Raw genomic sequence first — 13,020 nt, 5'->3', positions numbered from 1 at the left:
GCTGTAAGATGCAGAAGGAAGATATACTTCTGTACCTAAACTGAACTGTGTGTTCTGTTCTCATTCAGCCAATACACACAGTAAAGAATGTGACTTTGGGATCTTGCACTCACATGTTACCTGCATACTTTTGTTTTACCTGCTTTCTATTGTTTTGCATGTGAAAGGAGACATTTATTTAATGAACTTAAGATTTAAATGTTACTAAAATTACAAAAACATAACAGTCATAGTCCATACGAGTCATGTGCTGTAATGCAACTCTTACCATAGACTGTGTCAGGAACAAAAGTAATTTTATGTCGTTATTCCCCCACCATTTTATAGTCAAATATTCTATAATTCACGAGAATTCTCAAAAAAAATGTTTTGCTTGTTAATGGCTATGACATAATGTGAGTATAAATACATGCTTCTGCTAATACACACATGCTGTAATGAGTCAGAATATCCAGGCAGATTTAGACAGGTTTAGCTGAGGGGAAGAGCTCTGATCTTATATGGCTTATGGCACGCTGACTATTGAAATATAAAAACATACGCTGTTGGCTATAAATTACCTGAAAAGTCATACAAATTAAAGACGTTTATTCAAGTGTGCTGTTAGTATATTTTGATTCAACAAAAATAAAAAAGTTACTTTCAGTCTACTTTTATGTACTTTTCAGGAAAACTAGGTGTTATGTACTCAAGGCTTACTTCTGTTAAGGATACTTAAAGTACACTTTTATCATTTAAACAGTGGGCCAATTTAGTGGTATTGGAAAAAATATACAGTCTACTAATAGTACTTACTAGATATCGTATACTTAAAATATTATATCAATATTTGGTCTATGCATCGTCCAATAAAATAAACTTTAGGTATTCTTGTTTTTTGTAAGGATAAGTTGATTGGCTGGCTGATTGCAAGAGTTACATTACAGATGTACAGGAGGTTATTTGTATTTACGTTCAGATTTAAAAACGTTAATCCACGCACCACGAGTATTTAACATACATTCATTTCAGGTTTGTACCAGCTAACATAATTCATTACATGATGGCCCCAGACATTAAATCAAACTTTTGCTCTCTGTGGCCTTTGATTATATTTTTGCATTCAGGGTTTTATTATATAACACTTTTTCCCTCCCTATGTGTTGGCTCCAGTAAACCATGTTGCAGTTGGCTCAGATTTTGTTGCGAGTGCTGCTGCGGGTTGTGCATGAATTGTGTCTGAACTCTGTCAGTTCAGAGGTGACATTGCCCACAGATGTGCATGTTTGCTTAGCATGGAGAATGGTAATGACTGCGGGTGATGATCAGAGGCTGTATGGTTTTATCTGTAACTCACGGCTCTAGGGTTTGAGATGACCAAATGGGTTATAGTTGAGTTATAGTAAAAGCACTTATAGTAAAAGATGATTTTCTTTAAAAAAATAATGTTTTACTGGAGTATTTCATTGTATCCAGTTTGGAATTTAACTGCTTCAATTACTGCTTACTTTCAATAATACTGAAAAGAAACACAAGCATTCTCCTAACAAATAATGTCCTTTTCTGTTTCTTGAAATGAAACACATTTTTGGAAGGGTGAGTAAGTGATGCAATATTTTTAACGAGCTCCAAAATTACTCCAAAATGAAGTAATTTATTATCTGTTATATAAAACTAAAACTTTTTTTAATGTAATTCTCATATGATAACATAATCTTTAAAATGTATATATTGGTACTTGAATGCCTTCAAGGGGGGTTGGGAAACCTTGCTCAATAGTGTCCTGCGACTTGTGTAATATGCAAAGACGACATTATATTGTTTTTAAGCACGTTTTTTGCCTTTATTGTTGACAGGACAGTGAAGTACTGGCAGGAAAGTAGGAGGTTAGAGAAGGGGCTTTGAGATCCGCAGATGACCCGGGTCAGACTCCAACCCGGGTCCACATGAGCCATGTAGTTGTCGTGTAGTTCCCTTTCTGTCGGTCTCTCGACGTTGTGTCGAGAACGACAGATGGGGTTCGCCCTTGAGAACCAATCAACTCTGACTACTATAGAAAAGGCCAATGAAATTTGGCGAATGCAATTTGCATGCCGGGCTCCGCCCCCGGAAATCCGGTATAAAAGGAGGCCGGCGTGCAGCATTCACTTACCTTTTGTTCTTCAGAGCCATCGCTCATGAGTACAACTCAGGATTCAATCCTCTACAACTACACGCTGGTGCTACGACGTGTTACAGCGGATCGTCCCTTCCTGCAGCGACCTTCCCCTGGGCGTCTCGGCGGTTCCGGAGGTGTTAGAGATTTTTTCTAAAAGTCCTTTTCAGGACTGACTGAGCATTCTCCAGCGCGGCATGTCCCGCTGTTCTCTTGGGTGCGGCACCCTCATCGAGGAGGGGGATGGACACGATCGCTGCATTAGGTGTCTGGGCGTCCAGCACACTGAAGCAGCGTTCGTTGACACATCTGCCTGCACTGCGGGCAGATTGTCATTCAGAAGTTGCGGTCACGGGTGGCTGTCTTCCTACGGGAACCAGCCACCATTTCGTCTGCTACCCGGGCTGTGACATCTGTGGCTACGGCCCCGATGACCACCCACGTTAGCAGCGTTAGTGATACGGGGAACTCTGCGAACGTAAACCCGCCAGCCAAGTGCTCACGGGCCGATCGCACCCCGATTCGCTCTTCTGAACGTTCCCCAACCGGCGGTGGCATACCGTCCGGATCCTCACGCACACACTCGGAAACGATGTGTGACGTAGATGAGATGTCGCTCGCAGCATCGGAGGGAGACTGGCATCCGACTCTGCCGAATCCAAACTCCACCCCCAGCGGTCGAGTTCAGGAGGAAGCAGAAGTGATGTCATCCGTGCTAACCCGGGGATACGTGGTTCCCGAGGTCGGTGTGCGGTGCAAACCGTGCCCACCCCGGGTGCCATGTTTTTCCCGGAGGTGCATGAGGAGCTGTGTAAAACTTGGAACGCTCCACTCACGGACCGTTCCAGTGAAACCAGCTCCGGCTCCCTTACTTCCCTCGATGGTGAGGCAGCCAAGGACTGCGTCGAGATCCCCCGGGTGGAACGTCCGCCTGCGGTGCACCTGTGCCGCGGACGGCTACCACCTGGGGGGGGATCGACCACTCCTACCGTCCAAAGCACGTAAGACTTCGGCATCACTGGTGTCGAAAGCTTGCGATGTTGCGGGCCAGGCTGCCTCCTCTCTCTATGCCTTGGCCATCCTGCAGGTCCGCCAGGCCAGGGCGTTGAGAGGGCTCCACGAGGGTAAGGCCGACCCGGGTATAATGCAGGATCTCCGTGCCACCGCTGACAGCGCTCTACGGGCGACTAAGGCGGCGGCACGGGCCCTGGGTCGGACGATGTCCACGGTAGTGGTCCAGGAGAGACACCCCCGGCTATACCTTGTGCAGAAGAGTGACAGCAAGGAAGTCCGCTTTCTTGATGCACTCATCTCGCAGGGTGGGTTGTTGGTAACACCGTCGAGGACTGCGCTCAGCAGTTTTTTGACGGCGAAGCAGACAGTGGCAATTAACCACATTTTTTTCACGCCGCGACTCGGCCGCCTACAGGCCTCCGAGATCTCACGTGACGTCTGCTTCCCTGCAACCCAGGACCCTTTCGACATCGGCTCCGGTTCCTGTGCCCCCACAGGCGGCACCCCGGAAGCAGAGGTCGAGGGGGAAACCTCCACCCCGTCAGCAACCTCCTCGCGAGAAGGGACACTGACGGGAAGACCCCAGGGAGAACAACATCGGGCCCGAACCTTCACAGCCACGGCTCTGATCGGTCGGTACGGGACGACTCCTGCCTCGTCACCAAAGCCGGGTCCTTGTTAGGGCTTGGCGCCCACTTACTCACTGAGTTTTCTGTTCTCCCCGGGTTTACTTGCAGCCGATCGCACACTCCACTGGACTGTGCTCGGCGAACCGACCTCACACCCTGGCGAGGCGTGAGGTCGTACACATACGACAGCCGTCACCACTCTCAAACCGACAGTGCGTGCCGTTGTCCCGCCAGGCAGGTAAGCAGGCGGAGCAAAAACCTTCCCTCCGGGGACTCCCCGCGACATGGTTAGCTCCGCCAGCCGACGAACCACCCCCCGTGGGAATGATGAAGCAGACCGTCCCCTTGGTCACCCTGTCACAGTCCCTGGGAGCTCGAGAGCTGCCCACACTGTCTCGCTGGCTAATGAGGGCGGTCCGTCTTGGTTACTCGATCCAGTTCGCCAGAGACTCACCCAAGTTTCGGGGCATCATCTCTCCCTCTGTCAGAGGCAGGGACGCCTCCGTACTTCGGGTAGAGGTCACCACCCTTCTGGCAAAACAGGCATCGAGTTCGTCCCTCAAAACCAAGATGTTCAGTGGGTCACCACCCGCACTTCATCGTTCCCAAGAAAGACGGCGGGTTGCCCCCAAAGGCTGCGTACCCTGAACAGAGCACCTTCACAAGCTGCCATTCAGGGTGCTCACACAGAGGCGCGTCCTGACATCTATGAGGTGTCAGGATTGGTTCGTGGCAATCGACCTGAAGGACGCTTACTTTCATGTCTCGATCCTCCTCGACACCGGCCGTTCCCACGGTTCGCGTGCGAGAGGCGGGCATATCAGTACAGAGTCCTCCCTTTCGGTCTGTCCCTGACCGCCCTTTCTCCCTGAGAGGAAGGCGAGCGGGTACTAAACTATCTCAGCGACTGGCCTATCTTGGCACACTCGCGAGATCTGTTATGTACACAAAGGGACCTGGTGCTCCGGCACCTAGGTCGATTGGGACTCCAGGTCAACCAAGAGAGGGGCAAGCTCTCCCCAGTGCAGAGCATCCTCTTTCTCGGTATGGAACTCAGCTCTGTCACCATGTCGGCACACCTGTCCGCAGTTGTGCCCAACCAGTGTTGAACTGTCTGAAATGAACATTTTAGGCAGACAGCGGTCCCCCTGAAACAATTCAGAGGCTCCTGGGACACATGGCGTCCTCGCGGGTTAATACCCCTCGAGTTGATGCACATGACACCGCTCCAACATTGGTTTCAGAGTCGAGTTCCGAGGAGAGCGTGGCACACCGGCAGCAGGCGCATGGTGATGCCGCCCTGCTGCCGACGCACCATAACCCCTAGTCTTTATTACTTTTTCGACGGACTCAGGTCCCTCTGAGCAGGTTATGAGGCAGGTCGTGGTGACGACTGAAGTCTCCCTGCAGGGGTGCGGTGTAGTGTGCAACGGGCATGCAGGTGGGGTGTTGGACGAACCCCCGCCTGCGCTGGCATATCAATTGCCAAGAGTTGTGGGCTATGCTACTTGCACTGAGCAGGCTACGGCCTCTCGTGCGAGACATGCACGTGCTGTTCCGAGGACAGCACTATAGCTGTAGCGAATACAGATCGTCAGGGTGGCGTTCGCACACAGCAGCTAAACACAACTTGCTCGACGCCTCCTCCGGTGGAGTCAACAGGTGACTCGTTCCCTGCAGGCCACACACCCCGGGCAAACTGAACTAGACAGCCGACGTGCTTTCTCGCCAGTTTATGCCTCGTGGAGAGTGGCGACTCCACCCCCGTGCAGTCCAGCTCATTTGGAGGCTGTTCGGGTAGGCCCAGGTAAAACCTGTTCACCTCCCGTAACACCACCATTTGCCCGCTTGATAGTCCCTGCCCTCGGCACGGATATCCTTGCGCACAGCTGGCCGCGGGATGGGCGGAAGCACACCTTCCCCCCCCCAGGAGCCTTCTTGTACAGACTCTGTGCAAGGTCAGGGAGCAGGAGCACCAAGTGTTATTGGTTACACCACACCGGTCTAACCGCACTTGGCCTCAGAGCCGATGCTCTGGACAGCGACTCCCCCTGAACCATTCCCCTGACAGAGGACCTGCTCTCTCAGGGGAAGGACACGTTCTGGCATCCCAGATCAGACCTCTGGAACACCCATGTCTGGTCTCTAGACGGGACGAGAAGATCCTAAGATGGCTACTCCCCCTATACGGCTGAGACCATCACCCAGGCTAGGGCCCCATCTACTAGGCGGTTACACGCCTCTAGACGGTGCCTCTTCTCGTCCTGGTGTCTTTCTCAACGAGAAAGACCCACTGAGGTGCTTGATCAGGATTGTGTTCCCCTCCTCACGAGACTGGAGACTAACATCTCCCTTCCACACTGAAAGTGTATGTAGTCGCTATTGCCACTCATCACGACTCAGTCGGTGGAAAGTTTCTAGGGCAACACGACCTGGTCACCAGGTTCCTAAGCAGCGAGAGGGCGGAATCCGCCTCATCTCCGCTCCATACCCTCTTGGGACCCTAAGTGGTCCTGGGGAGCCTCAGGGCCCCCCAAAGAGCCCCTCGGAGGTTCCGATCTTCCTCATAGAGTAAGACGGCCCTCCTGACGGCGCTCACTTCCTTCAAGAGGGTAGGGGACCACCGAGCATCCTCCGTGTCCCTGGATTGCCTTAAACTCGGCCCTGGAAACTCTCACGTTATCTTGAGACCCAGGCCCGGATGCGTGCCCAAGAAGTTCCCACTACTCCCTCCGGGGCCAAGTGGTGAACTTGCAGGCGCTCCCCATAGGGGAGGAAGACCCAACCCGATTAGTGTTGTGTCCAGTACGTACTGGACCGCACGCAGAGCTCTGAAGCTCTGACCAGCTCCGTGTCTGTTGGAGGACAGCAGAAGGGGAAGGCTGTCTCCAAACAGAGGCTGGCGCACTGGGTCGTGGACGCCGTTACGACGGCATTCCGATCTCAGAATCTCCCATGCCCATTGGCAGTGAGGGCTCACTCCACACGGAGTTTAGCCACCTCCTGGACACTGGCAGAAGCGCCTCTCTAGCAGACATCTGTAGAGCTGCGGGTTGGGCTATGCCCAAACACCTTCGCAAGGGTTAACAACCTTCGCGTAAACCCGGTGTCAGCCCACGTCCTGCGTGGCGACATGTAAGACTGGCATCCGGGGGGGGGCGTATGCCTGCGAAAGCACCTTCCCACCCTCTAACAGGTTGGGTCAGTGTGCTATTTACCTTTTCTTCTTACCCGAACACATCGCTAAGAAACTGGTACCTCACCAGCCTCCCTTCTTACCCAGTCACTGGTTAAGAATAGGCATTCCATCCATCACCAAACAAGCACCCCTTGGGGGCTGGCTGGGCAGAGCAGCCTTCCCCCTTAGGCCGGGATACCATGTGAGCTATCACAGATAGCTCTAACCGGACCTAGTGCTACCGGACGTCTGTAACACCCCCTCCGTGGGCTGTTCCGTCTGAGATATCCTCATGAGAATGGTTCCCACTCCTGGTAACCCATGAGCTTCCCCAGGTGGGCCTCCACCTCGCGGTTAACTACTCAGTCCGCACGTTCCATGCGTTCTCCTCCAAGGACGAGACCATACCTATATCCACCATATTCCTCCCCACGGGTAGGAGGTGGCCTCTGTAGCGCTTCTCTGATTAAGAGTCGCGCTTACCCGGTGTAAACTGATCTGGACGGCCTCTCGCCTATAGAGAGCTAAGGCCCCGTCCGTGAAAGTTACCGGTCAGGGCTGTACCCATCTTTCTCCAAGAAAGCTCTGGAACCCCCCGACCACCACACTGGAAGGTTACAGTCTCACGAAAGCTTCGAGATGACACGCCCAGGCTTGTTACCGTCGCTTCGCTAGAGATTGTGACGCGATACAGCGTTGTGGCGTTTTCCATAGGCAACCCCATCTGTCGTTCTCGACACAACGTCGAGAGACCGACAGAAAGGGAACGTCTTGGTTACGTATGTAACCTCAGTTCCCTGATGGAGGGAACGAGACGTTGTGTCCCTTATGCCACGAACACGTATCGTATTCTGCTGCAGTTTGAGAGGTCTCAGGCTCTTCAGAACAAAGGTAAGTGAATGCTGCACGCCGGCCTCCTTTTATACCGGATTTCCGGGGGCGGAGCCCGGCATGCAAATTGCATTCGCCAAATTTCATTGGCCTTTTCTATAGTAGTCAGAGTTGATTGGTTCTCAAGGGCGAACCCCATCTGTCGTTCTCGACACAACGTCTCGTTCCCTCCATCAGGGAACTGAGGTTACATACGTAACCAAGACGTTTCGTTTTTTCTTGTCGTCAATGAGAGTGTGGGGCCTCATTAACTGCACCGGGCCCAAAAGACTGTACACAACTTTTATTTTGTGCAAAGTACTTGGGTAAAGTTATTGTTGGCCCTTAGGGTATGACAATTAGTATTACTTATGTTTCGGGTCTACAGTAGTAAAATGTAACTGAATGTTTTCATTGAGGTTTATTGCTGTTATTTTAGGTTATTTTATTTTGTTTATTCTTGGCTGGAATCAGATGGGGATCTTGGCTGACCCTGTGTGTTTTGTGGATAAACAATGGAAGAAAACAAACTCATTTGACTACGTTATCAGATTACCCAGCATGCACTTCACTGGACATTTGGTGATTACATAACACGTTATATCTGAATTTCTCAGGCTATTACAACTTCAGGGGAAAACCTTGTGTAAAAATAGCCTTTGAAGACAAAATTTCTGGAATTTCTGCTTTTAAGATCATTACGAATATTTTTCAGCAGAGTTTTTCTGTTTTCAAGGGCGTCCACAATAATTATACCTTTTGGAATTTCCCATCAAATTTATATTGAATTTCAGCTCTAAATGAAACAGCCAGAAACCTCCAAACAGTTTTAAACGCATCGATAACTTTAGAAATACATGTGGTGTTTTCCTTTGCAAAAATCACCGACAGTGTGCCGATGTGAAAGTCCCATGGTTGCTTTTTGTCCCTAATAAAGTCTCTAATATCCTGGTTCCTGTATGGATCATACATCCCTCATTCAACAAACGTCTGTAGGATTTTTTTCATATGTTTTCATATGTTCAGAAAGAGCGATTTATCTAGTTTGATTGTCTGGAATGTGGATGCGGAGGGTGAAAAACCCCAGAAGAGCAAGAAGATGCTGAAAAATGTTGTATCTAAGCAACAAGCATAAAAAATCCTTGGTCCTTGTTGATGTTTGTGTTGGGGACAAGAGGGCGGTCAGATTAATGACCATTACTACTACTGTTAAACCTTTGGTGTTGTGGAGTTTTCTGGAGAATACAGTTTCTTCACAGATGTATCTGATAGGAAGCTTTGTGTTTGAGTTATCTACATTTGAGAATAACAAGAAATTATGTGCCGCCCCCTTTTGGTCAATAGTGTCAGTGCAGCATGTTTTTGAATTAGTCCTGATGTTTGAAGGGTTTTTGCTGTTGTTTGTCACATTTAAGATCATATAATATAGAAAGAGTAGCTGAGTATATTGGAACTATGTCTATGAATACAAAAAATGTGAAGAAAATAAACCTGCCGTGCTTGTTTCTTCATCTTACTTTATTTCATGTTTCTTCCTCTCTTAACTTATTCATTAGTGGGTGAGGCCAGGAATCTTATTCCCATGGATCCCAACGGGCTTTCAGACCCCTACGTGAAACTAAAACTCACCCCAGACCCCAAGAATGAGACCAAACAGAAGACCCGAACCATCCGCTCTTCACTCAACCCCACCTGGAATGAGTCCTTCATCTTGTGAGTTTGTGGCTGAACACGTTAACACACACGTTCTCTGTATTACAGGACAGCAGTTTTCTCATGGAAATTAGTGTTTGTGTACCTGTGTCCAGTAAGTTAAAAGCATCGGATAAGGAGCGACGTCTGTCTGTGGAGGTATGGGACTGGGACAGAACCACACGCAATGATTTCATGGGCTCCATGTCTTTTGGTGTGTCTGAACTCATCAAAGCTCCAGTGTGCGGCTGGTGAGTCCAACAAAACCACACTTTTCCTTGACTCATTGTTTGTAATCTGAGAGAGCGTGAAGATTGTGACCGATATTGTGTGTGACAGGTATAAGATGTTGAACGAGGAGGAAGGCGAGTATTATAATGTGCCTATTCCAGAGGAGGATGACATTAACCTGGAGCTGCGGCATAAGTTTGAGGTGAGAGGTTAATATGTTCATGAAGAGTGATGGGTGATTGTACATCAGTTTCTTGCGTAAGAAATGAGTCCCCTACGAATGGCCTGTATAATGTGTGGACAGATGCCGGAGCAGACTGGTGAAATGAACACATGCACGCGCTTTACACTAGCTTGTGACTCTCCAGGCCTAAAGGGACTGTCAGGGTCACCATGGTAACTGTTGCCGTGGTTAGATCCTGTGGTTGGTGTGTCAGTGCGGTGCTGAAGGGTTCTTATGTATTTAGTGTTTTACTTCATAATGCTGCGACTGTTTGCTCTAACCTTTCTATGTTTGTCTTTCTGAAAACTGCTGAATGTTTCCATCCTCAACTTTCACTTTCTGTTTTTACCCCTTTCTCTTTCTCTCTCTCTCTCTCTCTCTCTCCCTTTGGGGTGTCTGGGGTAATAGCCTCACTGTAACTGTATCATTGAAATCAGGTCTGAGAAATAATCATGATTTTGGGTTTGAGACATAATCCTAGAATCTTCTGTAATCTTAAGGTTTAAAGCTTTTATAGCATTGTATTTGAACGAAAAGAACACTTTTAAAAAATAGGATATGAAATAGGTTTCAAAATCCTTCCCATCTCCACAAGGTGGTTTGACATGTTGTAAAAATAAAACATGAACTCATTGTGTGATATAATTAATATTTATTTGCTGGGGTTCATGCCATGACTTTTATTGTGTCAAAGTTTCATGGTGTAATTTTGTTGTTATGTTAATGAATCTAAAGTGGTTTTATCACCCCTCGTGTATTCAGATGATATTCTATTGAAGACACTCGATGCAACATCATGTTTTTACTTTCCCTTTATGAAAAGTGTCAAATTCTTAAAAGAATATGGCATTTTTTCAACAGGTTGTTTAAAATAAAATAAAAGGAAAGAGATGGTAGGTCAGCTAGTTCAGTTGTCAATGTAATTTCCTCAAATTAAATATCAGAAAAAAGCTTCATTTTTAGACAGGCGATTATTCATGCACACTTACTTGAATTTGACTTGGGACCTTGGGCGGAGACGTCTACAGTAGTGCTTTATATCACTTTGCTTTATTTAGTTATGACTGTAACTTCTGCTCAGAAGAAAAAACTGCTGCAAAATTTCTTCCACTCAAGTGGACGAGGAAAGTTTCTGCTGATAGACCCTTTCGCTCAATCTGACCAGGGGAATGAGTCTGCTGGGATGTATTCTAAAAAAAATCATCTCAATAGCAGCTCACACTTCAACGCCACACATACAGTATGCATAACCATTGAAAATTCGAAAAACCAGCTGACCAGAAAACACTGCCAGATATTTCACAAAATGACATCAGCTGTAGTGACAGGACTCCACAGTGGGTCTGATGTTATGAAGGTCTTTTCTTCTAAACCCACTGGATGTGTTTTGTCAGTAGTGATATAACCATGATGGATAGAAATTAGCAAAAGCTACTTTTTGACAGTGATCTTTATTCAAATGTTTTGCTATCCTGTGACGTGGTGGTGTTTTGTGGAATCTGTCAACTGTTCCGGGCTTTGCATACCAAAATACGTCATTTCTGCAGCAGGCTTCAAAGGCAACGTTACATAATTCTATAAACAGTAAACAAATCACATATTTAAAAACTATACTAATTACTCGCTAGAAATGCAATCAAACTTATTGAAAGTAAAAATTAAACTTACATTTATACAAAACTATGCTCCAACGCCTTTTCGGCCTCGCATATCGTTATGGAGACAACAGGTCTTTGGTAAGATGTGAAAAATGTGCTTGACAGGGCTTTTTTTTTTAAATGCTGAACTTTTTTCAACCTCAAAAGACACTCTGAGCCTCAGAAAAAGCACTCAGTACTTTTGTTGAAAACACGGTTTACTCCATAGGATATAACAATGTAAAACAGACTTTATCACCTTTAAAAAAAGAGGTCAAATATGACCATGGCCTAAGACAGCTTTGTCTATTTGTAGTGGTTCTCTCTTGAGCTGATAAAGTAAATGCTGAGATTGCTGATAGCGACCCAGCAGAGTGGATTATCAGCTCGTGCTCATCTCAAAATTCGTCATCGATCCCACGTTTTTGCCCCACCCAAAAAAAAACTTTTTAACGGTTTAATTCCACAATTGATTACTACATACTTCTGAGTCTTTGTAATGAGTTTCAGCAAAAAATTCTCAGAATTCACGTTACTCTGATTTGATTATTAAAAAGCATTTTTAGTTGTATAATGATTATTATTATAGACATGCAGTTTTCCATGACCTCACATTAATTAAGTAATTGTTTGTCATTTAAATTAGCCAAAATTTATTTTTTCACTTCACGGGACTGTTACATGGAAGTAAGCTATTAGGGCAGATGTAGCTACAAAAACATAGACATTCTCTTTTACCAATGTATATAGTTAAACTTTAAAAAGGGTCAATGTATTTCTCTGTATGGATAAATCTGACATATCAAATAACACTGGCATCAATAAAAAATTATGATAAACAATGAAACCCAAATGTGGAGAGTCTGGTAAACATGCGTACAGTAGATGGTATCTTGCACTTGGTAGTTTGATAATGTTTGTGAGATTTTGAATAGCTGTGTGTGGATTATGTCACTGGCTGGTGACTCACTCTCTCTCTCTCTCTCTCTCTCTCTCTACTGCTGTTCTTCCAAATGTTTTCTGCCCTTCTCTGTGTCCTGAGACTGTCCTGTGTCACCTGACTGACATCTCAGTTCTCTTCCTCCTCCCTCTTACAGGCCTGTCAGTTCAATATCCACTTCCTGAAGGTAGACTGTCTATCTGTCCTCATCGCCTCTCTCACTCCTCTCTGACGTTTATCACAGAATATTCTGGCTGATTGTTTGTGTGGCTCTGGCCACTACAAAGAAATCAGATTTACTAACAAAATTGCATTTAAACTTTTTTCAGGGTTCTGCTTTAAACACACTTTTGTGGTTCCTTACATCTAAACACACAGACACACGCAAACCAAACTACTTTATTGTTTTTATTATCATTCCCTAAATTATTGAGGGGGTGAAAATATACAATATGACACACAAAGTATTCTC

At 46.8% G+C, this 13,020-nt stretch overlaps 1 protein-coding gene across 2 annotated transcripts in view; it reads left to right on the top strand.

The window, feature by feature from the left end:
• The window catches only part of prkcab (protein kinase C, alpha, b), a 161,658-nt gene that overhangs the window by 116,026 nt on the left and 32,612 nt on the right, over nucleotides 1-13,020 (top strand). The window contains exons 6-9 of one of the 2 annotated variants that reach the window (XM_056753966.1): nucleotides 9,382-9,538; nucleotides 9,634-9,768; nucleotides 9,857-9,950; nucleotides 12,706-12,735. In XM_056753966.1, the coding sequence (XP_056609944.1) occupies nucleotides 9,382-9,538; nucleotides 9,634-9,768; nucleotides 9,857-9,950; nucleotides 12,706-12,735 (416 nt within the window). The remainder of the gene's footprint in view (nucleotides 1-9,381; nucleotides 9,539-9,633; nucleotides 9,769-9,856; nucleotides 9,951-12,705; nucleotides 12,736-13,020) is intronic. The other variant, XM_056753967.1, reaches the window with a different exon arrangement.

The sequence above is a fragment of the Triplophysa dalaica genome, chromosome 7 (assembly GCF_015846415.1).
Source record: "Triplophysa dalaica isolate WHDGS20190420 chromosome 7, ASM1584641v1, whole genome shotgun sequence".
NCBI lineage: Eukaryota > Metazoa > Chordata > Actinopteri > Cypriniformes > Nemacheilidae > Triplophysa > Triplophysa dalaica.
This window is presented reverse-complemented; position numbering and strand designations above follow the sequence as displayed.